This window comes from Protopterus annectens, chromosome 14.part0 (assembly GCF_019279795.1).
Source record: "Protopterus annectens isolate FY-2018-M chromosome 14.part0, PAN1.0, whole genome shotgun sequence".
NCBI lineage: Eukaryota > Metazoa > Chordata > Ceratodontiformes > Protopteridae > Protopterus > Protopterus annectens.
Window position 1 is genome coordinate 612,475,080 of NC_056748.1, and position 27,336 is coordinate 612,502,415.

Consider the following 27,336-nt stretch of genomic DNA (forward strand, 5'->3'; position numbering starts at 1 on the left):
TTTTCTTCCTTTCAGTTATAATGTCTTCTACGGATACAAAACAGTCTGGTTTCAAAAAGTGTGAAGAATGTCGACAAAATTTCGTTGACTGCTAGACACACAATTTGTATCTATTGTGTAGGAGCTGTCCATTTCCAGGAGTCTTGCTCTGTATGTCATTATTTTAGCTATAGAGCTCTTCTGGAGATGAAAAACAAATTAATATTGAGAGGACTGTTAAAAATGCCCTTCTCAGAGGCAATACAAGAAGGTCTTGGTTTGCAAAAATGTAATAAATCTCCTACTGCAAAGTCTGATAAGTATGAGAAGAGATCTTCCTCGTCTGGTGCTCCATTGGAGCCACCAAATAAGGTTGCAAAAATTTTGACACTGGATCCGGAAAGTCTAGTGCCATGACACCATCTGTCTTGGTGTGGACAGAATTTGAGATATGGAGACCCTCTCCAGTCTTGGAGCCATTCTTCCCAACCCTAAGGTACCCATTCTACAGTCTTACAGGTCTCTAGCCCCCTCGACTCGGTTTTCCAGGAGCCTGTCCGACGACGTGGATAGAGTGGTACAGAGGCTAAGGACACCAATGCTGGCCAAGTTATTATCATATCCACTGCCTAGGGCTTTGGATCCGACCACGTTCTCCACTTCTCCTCCGATTCCTTCTTCGATCTGACTTTGGAGCCAGAATGTCCTGAGCTGATTCTAGTGGAACCTTTGGACCCGAGACCTATATTAGGATCTTCGGATCCGACCGTTGCTCTGACATCGTCTGCTCCATCAGAACTCAAGGAGTCTAGGATCTGACGCTCTCCAGTCTGGTCTGGGGAGGCAAGTCAGATCTGACTGTTGTCTGATCCAGCCTTGCCTCTCGTTGCATCAGTTCGGGTGAGCTTAGCTCCTACATCAGCCTCTGGCCTGTCATCCTTGATCCTGGGTGTTCCCTTGACATCTTCGGTTCCAGGGATATCCTCAGATTAGGGCAGGGGGCTTTTTAGGTGATGCGAGTACGGTCTCCACAGGCAGTTCAGGTGTTCTCTCTGGATCTTCTTTCCCCAAAAGCACCGGTGTCTGCCTCTATATCCATGCTTCCATAGGGACACAGAGATCCTAGGCCTCAGGATGCCTCACAGGGCACCCCCCCCACGGTCGCGTCCTGATGATGTCTCCTTTGGAGACATCTTGGAAATACTTAGGTGGCTGGAAGTCCACCAACCCTTTGTTGGAGGAGTCTGTGTACCTGAAATAATTTGGATCTCACCATTCCTCCACTTGGGTGTCTCCATCTTTCGACAGACTTGTGGATCTCGTTTCTCGGAAGTTGTGGGAGTCTCCAGATTCAGTGGAACCTGTTCCTAGGAGGCCAGATAAGTTAATCACGTCTCCCTCAGACAAAACCTTTTTAACTAAGGGAGTCTCATTAAATGCTATGGTGGTGGCGGCAGCTGCCAAGAAGGAACTCTGAGACATCTTCTGTTCATCCACCAAACAGAGAGTCTGGCACAATGGACAGATATGGAAAGTGCATTTTTTCTTCAGTGACTTTTGCCCTCAGATCACTGAATTATCTAACCCATTTTACTGTATTACAGTGAGATCTCTTGAATGAATTAGGAGATGCCCTCCAAGGTTCAGTAGCTGAAAGGGTTTTAGGTACAGTTTCTTTTCAGCTCTCTACCTTAAATTCAGTTATCAACTCTTCCATGAGACTGATTTCTTATGCAGTAGATGGAGCGAGTAGAGTAGCGGGTTCAGGAATTTCCCTAAGGAGACATTTTTGGATGCACTTGTGAACTCCACAGAGCCCTTTAAATCTTCCTTTGTGAACACCCTGTTTGGCTTGTCTCTGTTCGGGCCCAAAGTCAGGGACACACTAACCAGGTGTGAGCAATAAGGAAAGACTGTCTACCGTAGAAGTCCCGTTTTTCCCTACCTACTAGACCATATCTCAAAGGTCAGAAAGGAAGTGGAAAAATTTGGTTTCAAAAATCTGAGAGCTTTCTAGGACACACGTGGTGAATCTTCCCCCAGGGGCAGAGGAGGAAGTTGTAAATGGAAGACACTGACCACACGGCAGAGGGAGTCCACAGAATTGGGGCAACAAAGAATCTTTCTTTGGTATGCCCTTCCAGCACTCATGAAAGGAGGCCTGCCTGTCCATCTCTGGAGGCAGTCAGGGGCCACTTTTCTTTGTACCCGGAAGCCTGGCAAAAATATCAAAAGACAAATGGGTACAAAGCATCATATCCAGAGGTTACTTCGTACCATTTTCCTTCCTTGTCCCAAACATAAAAAAGATCCCAGACGTTCCACCCAGTCAAAGGGCACAGGCAACATTAAAAATTAAAAAATTGCTAGACAAGAGTCTTCCAGACAGTCACCACAGACCAAATATGATCCGGAACTTACTCAAGATTCTTTTTAGTTCCAAAGAAAATGGGACTGGAGACCAATTTTGGATCTCCGCAATCTAAACAAGTCCGTAAGAAAGTCCAAGTTCTGGATGGTAACACTGCAGTCAATACTTCCTTTTCTGGGACAAGATGATTAGATGTGCTCGATAGACCTCCAGGAGACACCTGCGGTTTCGGCTGGGAGGCAGTCACTACTAGTTTCGAGCTCTACTCTTGGCCTCACTGCAGCCCCCAGAGTGTTCACCAAATGTATGGCAGTAGTCTCAGCTCACTTGAGGCACCTAGGATTTCGGGTGTTTCCATACATAGACGACTGGCTCCTGACATCCACCACCGAGCATCTACTAATAAAGCAAGAGACACCACCTTGCAGCTCTGCTCTTACGTAGGAATTGCAGTAAACTACAAGAAATCTGCCTTGCTGCCTTCTCAGCATGTCATATTTATAGGAGCAGAATTGGATTCAACAAATATGATGGCCAGACTTCCTCCAGGTTTTGAACCTTCTCGCAAAGAAAAATATGCAAGCAAGGATAATCCTAAAAGTTTTAGGCAACATGGCAGCAGCAATGACCTTGATCCCCTTCGCACATCTACACACGAGAATTCTGCAGTGGCTACTGTCCACTCAGTGGTTGATGCAGGAATTGCAGATGTCCCACAAAGTAACAACTTGCAAAAAAGACCTTCGTTGGTTTTACTCCACTTGTGACGCTAGGTTAACCATTTGTACTCCCCCAACCATTGGTCACAGTGACAACGGACGTCTCTCAGGGTGAGGGGGAGCATTATCTGGGAAAGACAGTCCAAGGCACCTGGCAGGATCACAAGGTCCATTTGCACATCAGTGTCCTAGACATGAGTGGTGCTTCTAGCATTGCAAGCCTTTCAGGACTCTTTTGCTGGGAACTATTGCAGTACAGACAGACGACATGTCAGTTGTATGGTACATAAACAAGGAGGAACCATATTTCACCCCCTTTGTCAAGAAGCTGAGTAAGCCAGTGGGCGACCTCTTCCCAGCATTTTCTGATAGCGGCGTACATCCCGGAGAAATCCAGCGTGATAGTGGACAGACTCAGCAGAGTGATTCTGATGCCTCACGAGTGGTCCCTAAGACAGGAGGTAGCAGAAAAGATTTTCTGCAAATAGGGCCAGCCTTGCTGCAACCTATTTGCAGCATCCATGAATGCCAAATGCAGCAGGTACTTTGTCCTTAGTCACCAAGGGATGCACTTGTTCACGATTGGCCCTCGGGTCTTCTCTATGCTTTTCCTCCCTTTCCATTAATACCAAAAGTTCTTCAGAAAGCCAGTTGTTTGGGAAGGGACTTGATACTCATCGCCCTATACTGGCCTAGTCAAATCTGGTTCTTCTTCCTGTGGCTTCACTTCGGGAGGAGCATTGGATTCTGTACCCAGCACCAGATGTCTTTGACTCGTGTGTCAGGAACGCTCCACTCTTTCCTTCAGACCCTCAAATTGACAGCTTAGCTGCTCCGATTCCAACCATAGCCGGGTAACCTATCATCATCAGTTAAACACATCCTAATCTCTTCTCATAAGGCTTCAACAAGAAAGATAAATAGAAGCAATTGGAAAAAATTCACATTATGGGCTCCTTGTAACCACATTGATCCCTTTACTGCCCCAGTTAATTCTATTCTAGAATTCCTAGCAAAATTATTCAATGAGGGTGCAACTGCAGTTACCATTAGAGTTCAACTAGCAGTGACATCTAGTTTTCATGTAGATGAATCTGGCCTCTGTCATATCTCATATACTCTATGCAAAGCATTTCTTAAAGGTAATTTATTACTTCGATCACCTATCAGAGACCCCCAGCATCATGGGACTTAAATTTCGACCTATCTTGTTTAATTTCTCCCCCTTTTGAGCCAGCATCATCTTGCTAACTCAAGTTTTTAACATGGAAAACTATTCTCTTGATAGCAATTACCTCTGCTAGGAGAGTGTCAGAGTTGCAAGCCTCGTCAGTCAAGCCCCCCCCTACTTGCTTTTCCATAGAGATAGGGTCTCCTTATGAACAAACCCTTCCTTTTTGCCAAAAGTATCTTCAGAGTCAAATTTGAACCAATCAATAGTGCTGTCAGTCTTTTACCCAAATTACTGGAATGAGGCAGAATACATGTTACATCAGCTGGATGTGCATAGACTATTGCATTTTTATTTACACAGGACCGAGAGCTAATCTGACCAACTATTTATATGTTTTTCAGATTCAAAGAAAGGTACTTCAGTCTCTAAAGTGACGCTTTCAAAATGGCTTTCAGATTGCATAAACTTCATCTATAAATCTCAAAACACAGATCTTCCCCATAGAGTTTAAAGCCCACTCTACAAGAGCCATTGCAACCTCTTCTGCTTTTCTGGCTAGACTACCAATTGATACCGTTTGTGCTGTAGCAACATGGGCAAGACCACATACCTTTATCACTCGTTACAAAGTCGATTTGGCCTCTGGGAACAGGGCCTCTTTTGGTTCCACTATTCTGAAGAATATTCTCCCTTGAGCCAACCAGGAAAGATGGTGCTAAGGACACTGTCCCATCCTGGTAAGAATGAAGGAGAGATAGGACAAAAACACATAAAAGAAGTTATGTACTCGCCCTAATGTTCCATGTGTGTTGTCCATCTTCGCCTTCATTCTTGCATCCCACCCTCTTTCCCCCGGCCAATTTTACTGCTGGAAGTCCGAGATGGTACAATTGGATATCATTATTCTCTGGTCTTCTTTATTGCACTCTAAATTATTAAACTGCCTTTATTTTTATTACTCTTATTGTAACTGCAAACAAGATCTGGGGAGCTTTCCTAGTGCATGCTGGGATAGGGTTTAGCCACGAGCTAGTGGAAGACCTTAAGCTTGTGTATAAAGACAGAGTGGGATCCGAGGATTGGATCCGAAGCCATCCTGGTAAGAATGAAGGCGAAGATGGACAAGAGACATGGAACATTATGGTGAGTACATTACTTCTTTTTCTCTGTACTAGAATACTCATTTAATTGCAGTTTGTATTGTTTCTGAGTGATCATTATGGCAAAAGCTGTTCTAAAATGCATGCTGCTTTCTTATCTGCTGAAGCTGCATTGGGTTGGCTTTCAGCCAAAATGTTGTCTTTGCTATTAGAGGGCATCATCATCATCATCTAGGACCATATTTGAAAAAAATTAAATCTATGATAGGTGCAGTAAATTTAGCTCAGCCTTATGATGATCTGCTTGTTTTGACTGAATAGTGCCCACTGTTAAACGTTTAATTGTCTGATCTACAGAGTTCATAATCTCATTTTACTGCAACAGCAGACTATTATTTTCATGCTGCTTTAGGTTTTTTTTTAGTTTAAGCCTGGTTGGCAGTCCTGTTCTCTCGCTTTGAGAACATCAAATGCCTGAGTGCAGGTAATGAAGTCTTGCAGTTGGAGCAGATGATTAAGACTTAACTGTTAACAGATTGCTACTTCCTGTAGTACACTGTTTGATTCCCTCAGCTTTCATTTGCCTACAGTATGACCTTGAGCAAGCCTCTTAACAAGACAGTGCATTGGAGCAATTAGGAATTTAGGTTAGACTCCTTAATCATCTCCTGGACTGCATGCATAGTAGCTGCACAAGTGTTAAATATGTCCATGTAACTAACTTGAGTGCAAAAAATAAATTTAATTACTGCTGGAGCATTATAATGAAGTTATTTTTGTTTCATTTGTTTAGATAGTGGAGTGGACTGATTGTTTGGACTATGCTGCAAGTTTGACTCAAGTTTGTAGTTCTTACCAAGTGGATGAGGTGAGTGAGATTTTTCATTGGTTTGATTTGTAATTTATGTAGCTCAGTAGCTTGATGTGGGTTCTGTCCCTTATAGTTAAATGTTTAGTTGTAACCACAAGTGTTTCTGATCTTTTGTTGGCTGTACCAAATGCATCTCTTTTCCTGAGCATACTTAAGAACATTATCATATGTTGCAGATATGCGTGCAGTCTGGCCTGCTTAGTTGCTGTGGACCAGTAGGTGATCTCAAGTATGGATATTCAGACACATCCCGACTGTTCCTGATGTTTCCTCATATTTTTGCTCTGTCCGTTGTAAACATTTTATTTTTTTCTGGTAAATCACCGAGAATTGCAATCAGTCAGGAGTTTCATACTTTTGTTCAGAAAGTGCATGTTGATGGAAAACCTCTTAGTCTGTTAACTTTTATAAGTGAATTTAGACTTGTTGTTGTGTCTTTTGGCTTTTCCCGGTTAGGGGTCGCCACAGCGGAACTCCGGTCCGCTAATGATTGGCAGTAGATTTTTACGTGCTGAGTTGTCGGCCCTGACGCACAACCTTCAACGAAGGTGCGCCCATTCACGCACGTCTCCACACAGAAGACGCTCTAGCTGAGAATCGAACAGGACATCATCTTACTGTGAGGTGACAACGCTACCGCAACACCACCACCGCAGTATAAGTGAATTTAGAGTAAGATTTAAATTTGTTTGAGTTTTGGATCTTCACCCCCCCCCCCCCCCCCCCCCCATTATATTAGATTTGTCCAGAATTCTTGAGCAAAGCTGAGGTATGCATCTAGATTGTTTAACTGAATACCAGTAACAAAACTGGAGATTATATATATATATATATATATATATATATATATATATATATATATATATATATGTAGCCATATTTCTGTCCCTTGCTTTAATTTGTACCAGCCAAAATCTGAAGACAAAAAAATCATATGCTGTACTACAGTGATGGGGCATGCAGCGGTATACCTTTACAGTGCATATTTCTTATAAAGATGGAGTGCTTTTGTGTTGTGGATGTAAAAGAGAATTGATATTGCACAGTGCTGAATTGACATTCTTTTAGATCTTGGTTTGCAGACGGCATTTTTATGGTGGCTACTTGGTTCAGAATTTCATAAGTAATTGCTAGGCTAATGACGCAAGCCGTTACAAGCCTAACCAATAATATCCAAGATATGACTGTATTATATCTGAATTCACCAGTTATGGGATGGGGTAGTGTCAGGGTAGTGGGTCTTGGAGTTTGGAGCCCTGAGACATTTTATAGATTTTAGTACCACTGGAGTGAATATACAGTTACCCATCCATTTATCCATATTATTTTTGAAGAGAATGAGGGGCAGGCTTTGTTTTACAAAGATGGGAAGTTTTTTCCATAGATGAGGTAGCCTTTGGATATGAACTTCTCTCCAGCAAGTTGGGTTAGTCACAGATAAAGTTCAGGTCCATGTAACCCATGTATAATTTTTCTTGTATGTAGCATCTTGATCCGGGCTGGATTAGAGAATGCCTTTATAGGTCAGGCATAAGTCACCTTTTAGTAAATGCTGCATGTGAAGGGAATAGTGCCTTTAGTCGGTCTTCATAAGATATGTCTTACACTTTGCTTTTGTAGTGAGAAACTTCTGGGGCCACTCCAGTTGATTTTAAGTGCCTCATTAGGTACATGCAGAAGAGAGCATTGTACTCTACTTTGGGCCTGATGAGGGCCCAGTACAGTGGCACTATGACTTCCTTTCATGTTGATGCCATGCCTTTACTTGTAAGTTGAAACGCACAGAAGGATTTCATCATTACAGTAGCTACCTGGTAGTGAAAATTGAGGTTACTGTCTGTGTTCCTATTTCCTTCACTGTTGAGTATATTTTGAGAGGTATGCTATCAGTATTATAATTTGAGGGGATGTTTGATTTACAGGAGGGTATGATTATGCATTTTTTAGCATTTGATCTCCGTTCATGGTTTTGACACCAGTTGTTCGTCATTTTTAGGCTTGTTTGCAGGATGTCAGCATCATTTGGGGATTTAGTGATTACTCACAGCTTATGGTCATCTGCGAACTTGGTGAGCTAGAGGCACCCAACGTTGCCCTTCACTTCAGAAGAGTATATACCAAACAGGAGGTGTTCCACCACTGGGCCATATGGGACACTGCTAATAACAGGTTTCTTACCAGAGGTGGATTCACCTATCCAAATATGTGTCCTGTTAGTGAGCCAGTTTGCTATCTATCTGATGATATAGGGGTTTATGCCTAACTCAGTAAGCTTATCTATGACCCCTGAGTGGGGGATTATGTCAAAAGCTTTGGCCAGGTCTTGATAAGTGGTGTATGGTTTTATCCTCATACGTGGTCCTGGTGACATTCTCGAAGTCCACCAGTTTGAGCAGGCAAGACCTGCCTTTGACAAAGCCAAACTGGGGTCTGATCCATTGTTTGGAGAATTCCTTTGTAGTTATTGTTCAGATCTATGATAATTTTCTTCATGGCCTTACAGGTAAGACTGGTCAAGCTTATGGGTCTGTAGTTCCTTGGATCAGTTGATGGACCCCCCCTTGTGCAGAGGGTTGACTGTTGCACTAGTCCTCTATTCCTCTGGGACAAAGCCCGTCTGGAGGCTGTGGTTAGAGAGTTTCTAGTGGGCCTGTTAGATTTTGTCTTAAGGTGTTTAAGAAGCATCCTGGAATGTTGTCTGGACATTGTTGGCTTTAGCGAGTGCAGTAAGGACCTGTTCCCTCATAATAACTGGTAGGGGGATGGTTGTGGGTATTTCTTTGGATGTGGTAGGAGGTGATGGAGTGATGGAGAAGGTTGAACTGATCTTGTCAGTCAGCAGATTTGCTATAGTTTCAGGCTGGGTGTAGAGCTGAAGTTGTCAGCCAGCAGATTTGCCATAGTTTCAGGCTGGGTGTAAGTGTTACCATTCATGATTAACTTCTGCACATTGCTGAGTGTTTCCCCTGAGGTTAAGAACATAAAAAAAAACAAACAAAAAAAAAAAAAGGGCAGCATGGTTATATTTCAGATGTGAGGCTATCTTTGCCTCATAATTTGCTTTGGCAGATTTGACCAGCTCTCTAATTTGTTTAGACAGGTGTTTCTTTTTGCACTGTTTTGTGTGTTCCTTCTTGGCTCTGGAGAGGATTTTTTTTTTCATTTTGTTGAATAGCCTTTTTATGCTAGGATTCCACCAAAGTGGTTTATTTTTGCCAGTAGTCATGGATTTGACTCTGACAGGTACTGTCTTGTCTATGCATCTATGAATGTGGTTGTATAATGCTTTTGTGTACAGCTCAGAGCATGCATCAGTGTCATCTGGGCTCGGGGAGCTTGGAAGTTTGATAAATTGTCACTTAGTTTGAGGTAATTGGCCTTAGCAAAGTTCTTAACAGGCTTGGAGTTTGATGGGAGTTCTAGGTTAGTTTTAATACCAATGGAGATCATTTTCTGGTCAGATCTTGCCAGGGAGGCATTAATGCATGTGAGAGAACAGCATCTCCTCCATGTTTGTGAGTACTAATTCTAAGATACTTGTATATGTAGTTGGGAAGCTAACTAGTTGCTCCAGGGTATTTCTGTTGTCGAAGTCCAGAAACCTCTTAGCAAGTGAATTATGGGTCGTATAAGTCTCCCAGTTTATGGTGGCTTAGTTGAAATCAAGAAGTATGGTGATGTTCGTGTGACACTGCTGCAGTCATTACACTTGGGTTATCCTGTCGTCAGGGGGTTCCCCAGTCGGCCTGAGTTCCAAAGTCTTGGTCCGGCGTCGGTTGCTGTCGCTTCTCCCCTGATGTCAGTGCGACAGGGGTATAAAAGATGCAGCCAACGCAATTTTCTTCACTTTTTCTTGCCCCAGATGTCAGGTGCCTCTAAATATGTAGACAGTTGCAATTGCTAATAAAACATAAATAAGAAAAGCAAAAAAACAACTTACAGCTACCAGCAACTACTCCCCATAGGTAGTAAGGGTAGAAGACATAGGTACGTACCAGCCAGTAAGAGGGGAAGGAGGGAGGGTAACCTGGACTGCAGCAGTGTCTACACTCTAACATCTACATTTATGGTAGGTACAAAACTGTACTATGTTCATCTTGTACTGCATGGGGGATTGCACTAATGTTTAGTAGGGCATGGAGCAACTGAAGCGAGTAATTTTGCTGGACTGGTCTAGCAGTGCACTTGTCCTTTATGAACACTAAGACATCTCCTCCCCTTGTTTTATCCTGAACTGGGGAGATCAGAATGTACGAAAGGCATTGTAGCCTTTGATAGCCGGGGTTCTTTCCATGGTTCTGAGTCATGTTTCCATCACTGCACATATTTCTGTTCTTCTGGGTGAGGAGTAACTCCTGGGTGTGCAGTGTTTTATTTAAACTCCTAACATTCAGCACCAGTACAGTTAGGTAGTTGTGAATGATTTTTTAATGTTGGCAGGTTTAACAACTTTGCATGGCCTAAGAAAGGCACTGTGGGGGTAGATAGTTTTTCCCAGTATCTGGAAGCCAAGTGCTGACAAGTGCAAACAGTCTTTGGGAAAGCATTGTACTTAGTCATTCATGTCTTCCCAGGCTGACAGATCCTGGGTCCCCTTGTTGTGACACTGGAAACTAAGCCAATATTTAATCACTTTTTGCTGGTGCAGTGGCATCATCATTGGTGAAGGTAGGATGCTACTCGAATAGATTCAAACTTGCGTGGGGGGCACATTCACAGAGCTATATAGTGTCTGTCTTCATGTAGTCCACTGAGGTCCATCTTGGGTCGTTTATGCTCACATGGACTATGATAGTGTCATACTGGTACTTGTGGGTTAAAGACCTAAGCACATGTGTATGATGATCTTCGTGTTTCACTGTTGCAGTCATCACACTTGGGTTATCCTGCCGGGGGTACCCCTCAGTTGGCCCGAATACCAGAGGCTTAGTATTTCTGCGTCGGTTACTGCCGCTTCAGAACTGACATCAGGTCGTCAGGTGTATAAAAACAGACAGCCGTCACCATTACATCAGTCTTTCTTGCTGAGAGCCTGAAGCAGAAGCAGTTCGCATGAGTGCCGGTCGGCTGCTACCACACTGAGATTTCCATTCTTACAGCGTCACCTGTTTAGGCCCAGACCACGACGTCCCACGCTGTTGGATGTTTGTGTTTCACTGTTGCAGTCATTACATTTGGGTAATCTGCTGGCAGGTTGCCTCAGTCGGCCTGATTTCCAAAGTCTTGGGTCCTGCGTTGGTTGCTGTCTTCTCTTCCATGACATCAGGTTGTCAGGGGTATAAAACATGCAGCTGATGCCATTTTCTTTAGCCTTTCTTGCCGCACGGTGCTCGAAGCAGAAGCATTTCGCAAGTGCTGGTTGGCAGACTACTGAAAAATTCGAGTTTGAATTTCAGAACCGAAGTCTTCACTAAAGCTAAGTACCCCGTTGGGGAAACTTTTTTCTTGCTTTTTACCGATATCAGAAAAAGATAATAATTGAATTACTTTTGGGAAGCAAATACCTCATAAGGATTTCCATTTATACTGTATTCCTTGCCTAGGCCCTGATCACAACGTGCCTGGCTGTCGGTTTTGTGCTAGATTTAACCAATGCACTATTAAGCGTCGGTAAACTTTTGCATCAAAGTATTTGGAAATAGATTTAACTACACAGAAATGTCGTCGGATCGCAATCCAACTACCGGAGTACATAAAAAATGCAAAGAAAAGGACAGAGAAAGATGGTCGAGATCCAAGACCGACGGCAAAGCTTCTCTTGAGCCAGTCACCAGTTTGCCAGTATTCAATGGGGCACCATCGCAGCCCCTGATACCCGCTACCTTCAAGTCGCAGGCCTCTACAGACACCCATGTGGAGTCCGTCATGCCGCAAGATACTCAAGGTATTGGACCGACTAATGTATTTCCCTTGAATGGGTCTGGAGCCACTGAGCTTCTGAGGGTGTATTCTGACCTCAACATTTGTACATCAAACCGATGACAGCTGCAAGACCAAAGACAAAAGCAACTTCTAAAACCATAAAAATGACGCATGAGCCGCATGCACAGGCCTCTATGCCTAAGAAACAGATTATCAAAATGGCTGAAGACCTCATTACCTTGATCAGGGGTACCCATCCCTCTCCAGATAAGAGGCCTAGGCAAAACACTGATTATGAATCTTCAGATCAGGTTTTTATTTCTTCTGATTCCTCTTCTGATCAGGAATTATTTATACCTCCCTGTGAGGATTCTGATGCTGAGGAGTCTATTCCGTCTGCATCTTCTCCTGAGGATTATTCATTTGGAGAAACCTTGCATACTTTGAGGGAGCATTTTCACTGGGAGAGTCAAGACTTCTCAGAATCAAAAAAGAGGCTCAGGGATTTCCTTCTACTCCCTCAGCACAAGCCTTTAGCCATTCCCCCTGTATTAGACATTGTGGATGATGTGTTTTCGGAGTCAAGCTTGACCCCTGACTCCTTACCTCAGGCTCCCAGTAAGCCTTACAGATATTAGAGTCCCCGATTCACATACATTTTTATTTAGAAACCCTGCTGCTGATCCTGAATCTATTTCACAGGGTCCAAAGGGAGGAGTTAAGGCCTCAACAGCAAAACCCCTACCCCCTCTGACAGGGATTCTAGGGCACTGGATAGATGGGGGAAAAAAAAGGCTTATACGTCTGCAACCTTGGCAGTCGGGGCCTTAAATTGTCAATTTCATATGCTTAAGTACCAGCAACATGTTGTGGGATTGCTGAAACAGAAAATGATGTTGATTTCAGAATGTGCAGAAAATAAAGAATTGCAGGAATTATTGCATGCAGCTGAACAAGTTGGAAAGCATACTTTGCAATGTGGTTTTGATTCTTTAGAGGCCTCCTGCAGAGCCGCAGTTACTGGATCTGTGATTAGGAGGCATGCCTGGTTAAAGTAGCAAAATTTGCCTGATCATGTTAAAGCTAAATTACTAGATGCACTTTTACAGCATGATTCTCTGTTTGGTATTAAGGCAGAAGAAGTTTTAAAGAAAATGGAAGACAAAGCTAAGTCTATGCAAACTGTTAGGATTTCTTACAAGTGCAGCCGCCAAGATTCAGTAGACACTGGCCTACAAAAAATTGGTCCTTTCCTGTGTCAGAGCTCAAAGGGGCAAATCCAGATGCCTTAAGGGTTCCAGGTACCAGGCTCAAGACTCATACAGGTCAAAGCAATGGGTCACATCCACCTCCAAATCTGGAGGAGATAAAGCGCAAACCTACAGAAAGCAATCCCAATGACTTCCCTCTGCCTACATCAAGCACTTATCTTTTGGCAGCACCCATAGGGGGAAAATTAGCACTTTTTGCTCAAAATTGGCAGTTAATAACCCAGGACAAGTGGGTACTAAACAGTGTCACAGGGATACAGATTCCATTTCCACACTCTGCCAGTGACAAATGGTTGGCCAGATCTGCCAAAAAAGCAATGGGCAGAGGCACAGAAACAGGTTACGTCCCTCATGGATATGGGGGCCATTCAGACAGTACCAGAACAGGAAAAAGGACAAGGTATTTACTCAAGACTGTTCTTGGTACCCAGAAAGTACAAGGCCTGGTGGCCAATACTGGATTTATCAGTTTTGAACACATACCTGGACATTCAAAATGCTCTCTTTGGAGCAGCTTCTGCCCATGCTGGACAAGAATGCTTGGCTGGTGACTTTAGACCTAAACGAGGCATACGTGCATGTCCCAGTAAGACAGTTGTGCAGAAGATACCTCAGATTCAAGGCTGGCATAATGCATTACCAATTCTCTGCACTGCCCTTTGGCTTATCTACTGCATCCAGGGTCTTTACAAAGTGCCTGGCACCAGTAATTGCATTTTGCAGACAAAGAAGTATACAAATGTATCCTTACTTGGATGACTGTCGCATTCAGGCAGAGAACAAGGACACTCTTCTACAACACCTGGCGTTTGTGAAAAGGCTTCTAACATGCCTAGGGTACACAATAAACGAAAAGAAATCACAAATGGTACCCTCTCAAAAGATAACATTTCTGGGTGCAAGCTTGAATACAACTGTCCAGATGGCTTACCTCACGCCAGACAAACAAAGGCAACTGACTACTTGCTTCAAACTGATGGCAACAAAAACCCAGTCTTCTGCAAGACAAATTCAGCAGGCTCTGGGCTTCATGGCATCCTGCATCCTACTAATTCCATATGCAAGACTGCGTATGAGGAAACTTCAATGGTACCTAAAAGGTTTATGGAGTCAACATTCACACAGTCTGGAAACAATGATTCCTGTCATTCCCTGCCTGCAACAGGAGTTTTTATGGTGGGCAAAGGCCTGTCACCAAAACATGGGACGGCCCTTCACTCTACCCTCTGCCAGCCAAACATTAACAGGCGCATCAGATTATGCCTGGGGGGCCCACATGGCAGGAAGATGCATTCAGGGCATATGGGCACCAAATCAAATGCATCTACATATCAACCAGAAAGAGATGCTAGCTGTTCAGAATGCCCCAACAGCCTTCAAGGACGTACTTCATCCAGGAGAACTACTGATAAAAACGGACAACACCACAGTCATGTGGTATATAAAGAAGCAAGGGGGCACACACTCGTACCCCCTTTGCAGATTAGCCATGGCACTGTGGCACACAGCTTTGACCTCTCAAATACATCTTCAAGCTCCATTCCTGCCAGGAAAGCAAAACACTCTGGCAGACGATTTAAGCAGAAACCTTATGGATCCTCACGAGTGGAAACTAAATCCACAAGTCTTCAGCATGATAACAGAGAAATGGGGGAGCCCAGACATAGATCTATTTGCCTATCCTCAAAATTATCAACTGAAAATGTTCTGCACAAGGACTTAGACAAGCATGGAAAGTGGACGCCATATCCTTCAGTTGGAAAAACCTCTGTTTACTCCTTTCCTCCTCTGCCTCTTCTACCCAAGGTCCTCTTGAAAGTCAGACGAGAGAAGACAAAGATAATATTAATTGCCCCGCCTGGCCCCGCCAATACTGGTACCCAATCCTAAGGAACTTGTCTCAATACCCAGCTTGGACCTTGCCTCAAAAAACGCAACTACTGTCCCAGCAAAACAATCAGATCCTGCACAATCAGCTACAGACTCTGAACCTGGCAGCATGGCTAATTCTGTAATCCTACAAACGACACCTCTCAGTAAAGCTGTGATGGATGTCATTTTGGAAGCCAGAAGGCCTAGTACTAGAAAATCTTATGCTGACAAATGGAAGAGATTCTGTGCTTGGAATCAAGCACAAGGCACTGATACAGCAGAACCATATATTCCTCAGATATTACAATACTTAACTGAGATGCTTGACAAGGGCCCATCTTTCTCATCAATCAAAATACATGCCTCTGCCATTTCAGCTCATTACAATACAGAGCCACCAATCTTTTCTCATCCTTTACTAAAGCAGTATCTTAGAGGAGCCAAAAATTTAAGGCCTCCTAGAAGATCACCATTATTTGCATGGGACCTCAATTATGTGTTGGAAAAGCTCCCCCTGCCTCCATTTGAACCAGCTGCTACCGTTGATATAAAGTTCTTATCATGGAAGACAGCGCTGTTACTAGCAATTACTTCAGCGAGAAGAGTTTCAGAGCTACAGACCCTCATGGCTGTAGAGCCTTTTATCATATTTTACCCAGACAGGGTGTCTCTGAGGACAAATCCTACTTTTATGCCTAAGGTAATTTCCAGTGTGGCTCTTAACCAAACAATTCATCTGCCAACTTTTTATCCAAATCCGCAGAACAAGGGGGAGAGAATTCTGCATTCCTTGGACGTACACAGGCAGCTAAGATTCTACTTGAGCAGGACTAAAGCTCTAAGAAAAACTGAGCAATTACTAGTGTCATATGCTGCAGGATCAGAAGGAAAGGCGATTTCAAAGCAGACAGTTTCAAAGTGGATAAGCCATTGCATATGTTTCTGCTACTTACACCATGGCAAACCTTTGCCCAAGGGCATCGTCTCACTCCACCAGAGCTGCAGCTACTTCAGCAGCTTTTCTCAGAGGAGTACCAACCAAAGACATTCTAGAGGCTTTTACTTGGAGTTCTGTTCACACTTTTACAAAGCATTACCATTTGCCTCTCTACTGTAAGTCCGGGGCAGGCTTTGCCACTGCAGTGCTTCAGGGCCTTATAGCCTCACCTAATGCTGTTTAGCTCCAGCCTCCCAAACATAGCTTTGGGATTCTACCCAAATGTAATGACTGCAACAGTGAAACCTGAAGAACATAGTACAGTTGTGTACACTTAACATAAATGTAGATGTTCGAGTGTATTCACTGTTGCAGTCCAGGTTACCCTCCGGCCATCCCCCTGTCATTCTACAGTTTATCTTTCCTTCTCTATCTTCTACAACCTATGTGGTGTATTTGCTTGTAGATGAAGGTAAAGTTTATATTGATGCATGTACTTATGTAAATATATATAATATTGCTACCTTTTTGGGGACACCTGACATCGGGGGCAAGAAAAACTAAAAATGGCATCGGCTGCAAGTTTTATAACCCTGATGACCTGACGTCATGGAAGAGAAGATCGCAACCGATGCAGGACCCAAGACTTTGGTATTCAGGCCGACTGAGGGCAACCTTGCAGCAGATTACCCAAATGTAATGACTGCAACAGTGAATACACTCTAACATCTACATTTATGGTAAGTGTACACAACTGTACTTTCTGGGTTGAACATGGCCTTGTATGTCAGGCAGAGATCACCTCTGAGTAGGCAGTATACAACCGAGTACAGCTGGAGATGTTCGTGTTACCCTGCTGCAGTCATCACACTTGGGTTATCCTGCCATCAGGCGGTCCCGCAGTCGGCCAGAATTCCAAAGTCTTGGTCGAGCGTCGGTTGTTGTCGTTTCTTCCCTGACATCACTGCGTCAGGGGTATATAAGAGGCATCCTCCATTTTCTTCAGTCTTTCTTGCCGTGCGGTGCCCGAAGCAGAAGCAGTTCGCAAGTGCCGGTCGGCCGACACCTGAGATTTTCGATTTGAATTTCAGTCTGAACTCTTCAATAAAGTTAAGTACCCCGTTGGGGAACATTTTCTTGCCTCGGTCCGATGTCAGAAAAAGTTAACAATTGCATTTCTTGTGGGAAACAAATACCTCATAAGGACTTCCATTTCTATTGTATTCCTTGCCTAGGCCCAGACCACGACGTCACAGGTTGTCGGTTTTGCGCTAGGTTTAATAAACGCACTATCAAATGCCGTTTTGACTTCGCACGGCATTACTTTGGTAGGAAATTCAATTATATCATGCCGTCGGAGCAGCCGACGACCGCAAATCATAAAAAACGCAAGGATAAGGACAGGCAGTCTAGGAATAAGCCAGACCCCGAGGCCTCAGCTGGGCCTGTCGCCGGTTCTCCGGTTTTCAGTGAGGCGCCTACCCAGCCCCTGACGACCGCAGAGCTGGAACCCAGACATCTTCCGACTCCCAAGCGGAGTCTACCAGGCCGACGCAGCCATCTGCCGACACCGGAGCAGATTTAGACACCGGTGCAGAGGAAACTCCTTCGGTTGCAGAAGGTGTCCTCAGACCGACTACACTCACCATTAAATCTTATGCTAAGCTTAAAACTTTTTTAAAACCTAAGAAAACTGTTCATCAGTGTACAGGTCAAGGCCCCATGCCTAAGAAACAGATGCTTAAGATGGCTGAAGATTTAATTACCTTTATCCGGGTTTCCATCCCCCTCCTGATAAAAGACCAAGACAAGAGGAGGATTATGCATCCTCTGACCAGGTTTCTCTCTCCTCAGATTTTTCTGAGGAACAGGATTACCCTTTTCCACCTTATGAGGATTCTGATGCTGAAGACTATTCCCTCAGCATCTCCCCCTGAAGACTACTCCTTTGGGGAAACGTTACATACCATGAGGGAACATTTCCACTGGGAAGGCCAGGATTACTCAGATTCTAAGAAAAGGCTCCGAGAATTCCTTTTATTACCCCAGCACAGACCTTGCTAATCCCTCCTGTTTTAGATATTGTGGATGATGTCTACTTGGAGTCTAGTTTAAATCCAGACTCTCTACCTCCGGCTCCAGCCAAACCAGACAGATACTACAGAGTACCTGACTCACACAAATTCCTTTATAAAAGCCCTGTAGCTGACCCAGAAACCATATCCCAGGGTCCTAAGGGAGCAAAGGCTTCTATGGCTAAAAATCCTGTGCCCTCTGAAAGAGATTCCAGAGCCCTAGATAGATGGGGAAAGAGAATATACACCTCTGCAACTCTGGCTATGAGAGCATTAAATTGCCAGTTTCAAATGTTGAAATATCAACAATTCCTGATGTGTCTCAGTTAAAACAAAAAATGAGCACACACACAGAACAGCCTGAATTCAATGAAATGCAGGATCTGTTGCATGCAGCTGAACAGGTGGGCAAGCATACTTTACAGTGCGGATTTGATTCACTGGAAGCTTCTTGTAGAGCAGTTGTTACTGGCACAGTCATTCATAGACATGCTTGGTTAAAAGAGCAAACCCTCCCTGACCATGTCACAGCAAAATTATTAGATGCACCTTTACAACAGGATGTATTATTTGGTGTCACAGCAGAAGAGGTTTTAAAGAAAATGAAGAATAAGGCTGAATCTATGCAAACGGTCAAGGATTTCTTGCAGGTACAACCCCCTCGCTTCAGCAGAAATTGGCCAACAAAAAATTGGTCCTTTCCAGCTTCAGACAGATCACAGAGGGGCAAATACGGACGCCCAAGGGGCAGAGGTCAGTCACAGGGCCCTTACAAAACTCACCAATGGGGTTCTGCTACCCAGAAAGGAGGAGAAGACAGGCCCCAAGCTAGCAGAAGGCAGACACAATGACTCTATCCTCAAACTACCAAGCAAATCTCTCCTGGCAACACCCTTGGGAGGAAAACTAGCAATTTTTGCAGACAACTGGCACATCATCACAAAAGACAAATGGGTTCTAAACATTGTCTCTCAGGGATACAGATTCCACTTTCATACCTTACCAAGGATCAAAGGAATGCCAAACCTGCCACCAAATCAATGGGCAGAGGCACAAAAACAAATTGCAGCTCTCATGAACATGAGAGCCATCCAACAGGTACCTACACAGGAGCAGGGACAAGGATTTTACTCAAGACTCTTCCTAGTTCCAAGAAAGGACAAAGCATGGAGACCCATTCTAGATCTTTCAGTTCTGAACACCTATCTGCAAGTACCAAAAATTCAAGATGCTAACACTACAGCAGCTTCGCATGCTGGGCAATAATGCTTGGCTAGTCACTTTGGACCTCAAGGAGGCATACCTGCATGTCCCTGTCAGACAAAATTTCAGAAGATACCTCCGCTTCATTGCAGGTTCAACGCATTATCAATTCTCTGCACTGCCCTTTGGCTTATGTACTGTGCCCAGGGTCTTCACAAAATGCATGACACCAGTAATTGCTTACTGCAGACAAAGAGGAATTCAAATATACCCATACCTGGACGACTGTCTTATTCAAGCAGAAAGCCAGGACATTCTTTTACAGCATCTGGCATTTGTCAAACACCTTTTAAGTTGCCTAGGGTACACAGTAAACGAAAATAAATCAAAACTAGTGCCCTCACAAAACATAACATTCCTGGGTGCCAGCTTGAATACAACGGCCCAGATGGCTTATCTCATGCCAGACAAACGACAGCTGTTTCAATATTTCAAAATAATGGCAACAAAGACCCAACTCCCTGCAAGAAAAATTCTGCAGGCCTTGGGATTCATGGCATCTTGCATACTCCTAATACCATTTGCAAAACTGCATATGAGGAAATTACAATGGTACCTGAAAAGTGTATGAACTCAGCACAGCCACAGCTTGGAAACAATGATTCCACTCATTACCTGCCTTCAACAGGAGTTTCTATGGTGGGCACAGGCATGTCACCTCAACAAGGGTCAGCCATTCACCTTACCCACAGCCAGGCAAACTATGACAACAGATACATCAGACTATGCTTGGGAAGCACACATGGCAGGACAGTGCATTCAGGGAAAATGGACTACAGATCAGAGACACCTGCATATCAATCATAAAGAAATGCTAGCAGTGCAGAAGGCCCTAACAGCTTTCAAGGACCCTCTACACCCAGGACAACTACTAATAAGGACAGACAACACCACAGTCATGTGGTACATAAGCAAGGGGGCACACATTCCTACCCTCTCTGCAGGCAAGCAATGACCTTGTGGAACACTGCACTGTCTTACCAGGTTCAATTACAAGCACAATTCCTGCCAGGAAAGAAAAACACATTGGCAGATGACCTAAGCAGAAACATCATGGATCCACACGAATGGAAACTAGATCCACAAGTATTTGCAATGATAGCTCAAAAATGGGGACACCCAGACATAGATCTGTTTGCAAGCCCCCATAACCACCAGCTTCAAAAATTTTGCGCAAGGACCTTCCATCTACTAGCTTGGAAAGTGGACGCTCTCTCATTCAGTTGGAAAACATTAACAGTGTATGCCTTCCCCCCCACTGCCTCTTGTAGCAAAGGTACTGCTGAAAGTCAGATTAGAGAGGCCACAAATGATTCTCATTGCACCAGACTGGCCACGCCAACATTGGTACCCAGTTTTAAGGAACATGGCCCAGGGCCCACCATGCACCCAGCAAGACAATCTGATTCTACACAGCCAGCTCAAGACTTTAAACCTGGCTGCATGGCAAATTACTTAAACAACCAGCCAACACCTTTATCCAAAGCTGTTATGGATGTCATTCTGGAGGCCAGGAGGCCCAGCACCAGGAAAACCTATTCAGACAAATGAAAAGATTTTGCTCCTGGAACCAAGCTAAAGGCCTAAATCCCCTGGAGCCGAACATTCCTCAGATTCTACAATATTTAACTGAGATGTTACACAAAGGACTTTCCTTTTCATCTATTAAGATCCACGCCTCAGCAATTTCAGCACGGATCCTCCTTTATTTTCACATCCACTCCTAAGACAGTACCTCAGAGGGGCTAAGAGCTTAAGACCTCCAAGGAGAGCTCCAACACCTACTTGGGATCTCAACTTTGAACCAGCCTTTTCAACTTATTTAAAATTTCTTTCATGGAAAACTGCCCTACTACTAGCAATAACCTCAGCTAGAAGAGTCTCAGAGCTACAGGCTCTAATGGCAGTGGAACCTTTCCTCATTTTTCATCAAGACAGAGTCTCTCTACGAACTAATCCTTCCTTTATGCCAAAGGTGGTATCCAGTGTGGCCCTAAACCAAACCATTCACTTGCCCACCTACTTCCCAAATCCCCAGAACAAAGGAGAAAGACTCCTGCACTCTTTGGGCATTCACAGGCAATTACGTTGCTACTTGGATAAAACTAAGGCTTTCAGAAAAACTGACCAGCTCTTTGTGGCCTATGCTATAGGATCACAAGGAAAAACAGACCATTTCTAAATGAATAGGACATTGCATATGTTTCTGCTACACACATCATGGGAAACCAGTACCTGCTAACATTAGGTCCCGCTCCAACAGGGCTACAGCTACATCAGCAGCCTTTCTCAGGGGAGTGCCAACCAAGGATATTCTGGAAGCTACTACTTGGGAGTTCAGTGCACACCTTCACCAAACACCATCACTTACCTCTTTACTCTAAGACTAGAGCTGGTTTTGCCACTGCAGTTTTGCAGGGCATACTAGCTTCCTCTAACCCTGTTTGACTCCACCTCTCCTCCTTAGCTTTGGGATTCAACCCATGTGATGACTGCAGCAGGGTAACACGATGAACATAGTACAGTTTTGTACCTACCATAAATGCAGATGTTAGAGTGTTCACCCTGCTGCAGTCCAGGTTACCCTCCCTCCATCCCCTCTGAACTAGCTGAACTTATCTCGACCACTTTATCCTATACTACCTGTGTAGTGTATTTGCTTGTACCTAAGGGTTTTGTTTTATTTTTATATAGCCATATGTATATATATCTATATCTATATCTATATATATATATATATATATATATCTACATGTATATCTATCTATCTATCTATATATATATATATATATATATATATATATATATATATATCTATGTCTATATCTATATCTATATATATATATATATATATATATATATATCTATATCTATATATATCTATATATATATATATATATATATATATATATATATATATATATATATATATATATATCTATATATATATCTATATATATATATATATATATCTATATATCTATCTATATATATATATCTATATATCTATCTATATATATATATCTATATATATATATATATATATATATCTATCTATATATATATATATATATATATATATCTATATATATATCTATATATATATATATATATATATATATATATATATATATATATATATATGGGTCTACTTTACATTACCGAAACAATACTTCACCGACACACAAAACACCGACCCCAAATAACCGAAACCACACAACACCGACAACTCACAAAACCGAACACAATTACACCGGCACAAACAACGTAAACTACACATGACACACAATGACATATCCACTAACCCTAACCCAAACCCTAACCATAAGGTCTGACACTACCGCACAGTTACCCTATCCGCACCCTAACTCACTTAACCCACCCCTACACCTAAAGACTGTCACTATTGCACACTTAACCTACCTGCACCCTAACCCTAACTCACTTAACCCACCCTAAAACATAAAGCCCGTCACTATCGCACACTCACCCTACCCGCACTCTAAACCTAACTCACTTAACCCGTCCCTAAACTACAGTCCGTCACTATCACACACTTACCTTACCCGAACCCTCACTCCGACACTACCACACACTCACCTTTCCCACACCCTAACCCAAAATCCCACAATATCGCACACTTACCTGACCACTCCTAACTCCGTCACTATCGCAGACTTACTGAGTCGTGCTCACACGTTACCCTTGTCGGTCTTTCGGCTGTCGGCAAATCACCATTTCGATCAACTTGCTTGTCGGTTGTTTCGGTCTTCTGCATGTCGGTGAAGTGTTGTGTCGGTAATGTAAAGGGGACCCATATATATATATATATATATATATATATATATATATATATATATATATATATATATATATATATATATGTACCTCTGACGCAGTGACGTCGGGGAAGAAGCGACAGCAACCGAGGCTGGATCAAGACTTTGGAATTCGGGCTGACTGCAGGACCGCCTGACGGCAGGATAACCTAAGTGTGATAACTGCAGCAGGGTGAACACTCGAACATCTACATTTATGGTAGGTACAAAACTGTACTTTTCTTCAGTCGATCTGCATAGGGCATCTGTTTGAGGCCAGTGATCTGCTTGGTGAGGTACTTCTGTGGTCTTTCCAGCTGTTGCACGTGTCTTCTAAGGTACATCCCAAATGGGCCGTTGTACTCTGATGGGTCTGATGAGTAGAGGGGCACAATGACCTCTTTTGATCTGGATGCGAACCCTTTTTATGACTAGGTGGGCCACATAGAAGGATTTTCTAACCATTCTGGCAATGTGATTATCAAAGAAGAGATTACTATCTACTTTCGTCCCCAGATCCCTTATTACGCCTTTCATATTTAGGGGACTACCACCTATGTGGTAGCTTGTGAATACTTTTTTTCCAAAGGGGATAACTATGCACTTTTTGGCGTTTAGCTTGAGGCCATGATTTTGACACCAGGTATTCGTCTCAGTGAGACCCTTTTGGAGGATGTCTGTGTCAGCTGGAGAGTCAGTTATAGCCCCTAGATGTTCTTCGTGTTTCACTGTTGCAGTCATTTCATTTGGGTAATCTGCTGGCAGGTTGCCCTCAGTTGGCCTGAATTCCAAAGTCTTGGGTCCTGTGTCGGTTGCTGTCTCCTCTTCCATGACGTCAGGTCATCAGGGGTATAAAACAGGCAGCTGACGCCATTTTCTTCAGTCTTTCTTGCTGTGCGGTGCCAGAAGCAGAAGCAATTCGCCAGTGCCGGTCGTCCGACTCCTGAACTTTTTGAATTCGGGTTTCAGAACCGAAGTCTTCACTAAAGATAAGTACCCTGTTGGGGAAACTTTTTCTTGCTCCATACCAATGTCAGTAAAAGTTAATAATTGCATTACTTGTAGGAAGCAAATACTTCATAAGGATTTCCATTTATACTGTATTCCTTGCCTAGGCCCTGATCATAATGTGCCTAGCCGTCGATTTTGTGCTAGATTTAACCAACGGGCTGTTAATCGTCTGTATATCTTTGCTTCAAAATATTTTGGAAACAGATTCAACTATCCTGAAATGTCATCTGATAGCAATCCGACTACCGGAGTTCACAAAAAAACACAAAGAAAAGGACAGAGGCAGACCGAGGTCCAAAACCGACGACAAAGCTTCTCTAAAGCCAGTCGCTGGTTCGCCGTTACTCAGTGAGGTGCTTTTGCAGACCCTGATACCTGCTACTTTTGAGTTGCAGGCCTCTACCAAGATCCATGTAGAGTCTGGCACGCCGCAAGGTTATCAAAGTATTGTACCCGCGGATGTCTCTCCCTCGGATGGGTCTGGAGCCGCTGAGCAGGCACCGGCTTCTGAGGGTGTATTCAGGCCACAGCATTTTTATATAAAACCAATGCCAGCTTCAAAATCAAAGGCAAAAGCAACTTCTAAAGCTAAATAAACTATGCATGAGCCACGTGCCCAGGCCTCTGTGCCCAAAAACAGATGATCAAAATGGCTGAAGACCAGATTACCTTGATCAGGGGTTCCCAACCTCCTCCTGATAAGAGGCATAGGCAAGACACTGAATATGAATCTTCAGATCAGGTTTCTATTTCTTCTGATTACTCTTCTGTTCAGGAATTTTCTGTACCACCCTATGAGGATTCTGATGCAGAGGAATCTATTCCATCTGCATCTCCTTCGGCAGATTATTCCTTTAGAGAAACCTTGCATACTTTGAGGGAGCATTTTCACTGGGAGAGTCAGGATTTCTCAGAATCAAAAAAGAGGCTTAGGGATTTCCTTCTCCCTCAGCATAGGCCTTTAGCCATAACTCCTGTTTTAGACATTGTGGATGATGTTTTTGGAGTCGAGCTTTACTCCAGACTCCTTACCTCCAGCTCCTAGCAAGCCAGACAGATATTACAGGGTTCCTGACAAACACAAATTTTTATTTAGAAACCCTGCTGCTGACCCTGAAAGTATTTCACAGGGTCCAAAAGGTGTTAAGGCCTCAACAGCAAAACAATCCTACCCCCTCTGACAGAGATTCCAGGGCACTGGATAGATGGGGGAAAAGAAGGTTTCTACATCTGCAACCTTGGCAATTAGGGCCTTAAACTGCCAGTTTCATATGCTCAAGTATTAACAACATGTTATGGGCTTGCTGAAACAGAAAATGTTGATTTCTGAATGTGCAGAAAATAAAGAATTGCAGGAATTATTGCATGCAGCAGAACAAGTTGGAAAGCATGCTTTGCAATATGGTTTTCATTCCTTAGAGGCCTCCTACAGGGCCGCAGTTACTGTATCTGTGATTAGGAGGCATGCCTGGCTAAAAGAGCAAAATTTGCCAGATCATGTTTAAAGCTAAATTGCTGGATGCACCTTTACAGCATGATACTCTGGTATTAAGGCAGAAGAGGTTTTAAAGAAAATGGAAGACAAAGCTAAGTCTATGCAAACTGTAAATGACTTCTTACAAGTGCAGCCACCAAGATTCAGTAGACACTGGCCTACAAAAAAATTGGTCTTTCTTGTGTCCAACAGAGCTCCACAGGGCAAATCCAGGCGCGCTAAAGGTGCTAGATATCAGTCACAGGATTCTTTCAGGTCAAAGTAATGGGGTGCTTCTACCTCCTAATCTGGAGGAAATAAAGCGCCACCTTACAGTAAACAGTCTCAATGACTTCTCCCTGCTATCACCAAGCACTTACCTTTTGGCAGCACCCTTAGGGGGAAAATTAGCACTTTATGCTCAAAATTGGCAGTTAATAACCCAGCACAAGTGGGTGTTAAACATAGTAACTCAGAGATACAGATTCCACTTCCAGACTCTGCCAATTGCAAACGTTTGGCCAAATCGGCCAAAAAATCAATGGGCAGAGGTACAGAAACAAGTTACGTCCCTCATGGATATGTGGACTATTCAGCCAGAACAAGAAAAAGGACATGGGTTTTATTCGGGACTGTTCTTGGTACCCAGAAAAGACGAGGCCTGGCGCACAGTACTGGATTTATCAATTTTAAACACATTCCTGGACATTCCAAAATTCAAAATGCTAACTTTACAGCAGTTTCTGCCCATACTGGGCAAAAACGCTTGGCTAGTGACATTAGACTTAAGAGGCATACCTGCATAACCCAATAAGGAAATCATGCAGAAGATACCTCAGTTTCAAGGCTGGCTTTATGCATTACCAATTCTCTGCATTGCCCTTTGGCATATTTACTGTGCCCATGGTCTTTACAAAGTGCCTGGCACCAGTAATTGTATTTTGCAGACATTTTTCTTCAGCATCTGGAGTTTGTGAAAAGGCTTCTAACATGCCTAGGGTACACAATAAATGGAAAAAAATCACAACAGGTACCATCTCAAAAGATAACATTCCTGGGTGCAAGCTTGAATACAACTGCCCAGATGGCTTTCCTCATGCCAGACAAGCAAAGGCAACTGACTATTTACTTCAAACCGATGGCAACAAAAACCCAGTTATCTGCAAGACAAACTCTGCAGGCTTTGGGGTTCAGGGCATCCTGCATTCTACTGATTCCATATGCAAGACTACATATGAGGAAGCTACAGTGGTACCTAAAAAGTTTATGGAGTCAACATCGTCACAATCTCGAAACAATGATTCCTCTCATTTCTTTGGTGGGCAAAGGCATGTCACCAAAACATGGGACGGGCTTTCACTCTACCCCCTGCCAGCCAAACCTTAACAGATGCATCAAATTATGCATGGGGGCCCACCTGGCGGGAAGATGCATTCAGGGCATATGGACCCCAAAACAAATGCATCTGCACATTAACCAAAAAGATATGTTAGCTGTTCAAAATGCCCTGACCGCCTTCAAGGACTTACTTCATCCAGG

At 43.4% G+C, this 27,336-nt stretch overlaps 1 protein-coding gene across 2 annotated transcripts in view; it reads left to right on the forward strand.

Moving 5' to 3' along the window:
• The window catches only part of MARCHF8 (membrane associated ring-CH-type finger 8), a 1,077,645-nt gene that overhangs the window by 350,923 nt on the left and 699,386 nt on the right, over positions 1–27,336 (forward strand). For both annotated transcript variants that reach the window (XM_044056360.1, XM_044056361.1), the window contains one exon: positions 6,137–6,211. In XM_044056360.1, the coding sequence (XP_043912295.1) occupies positions 6,137–6,211 (75 nt within the window). The remainder of the gene's footprint in view (positions 1–6,136; positions 6,212–27,336) is intronic.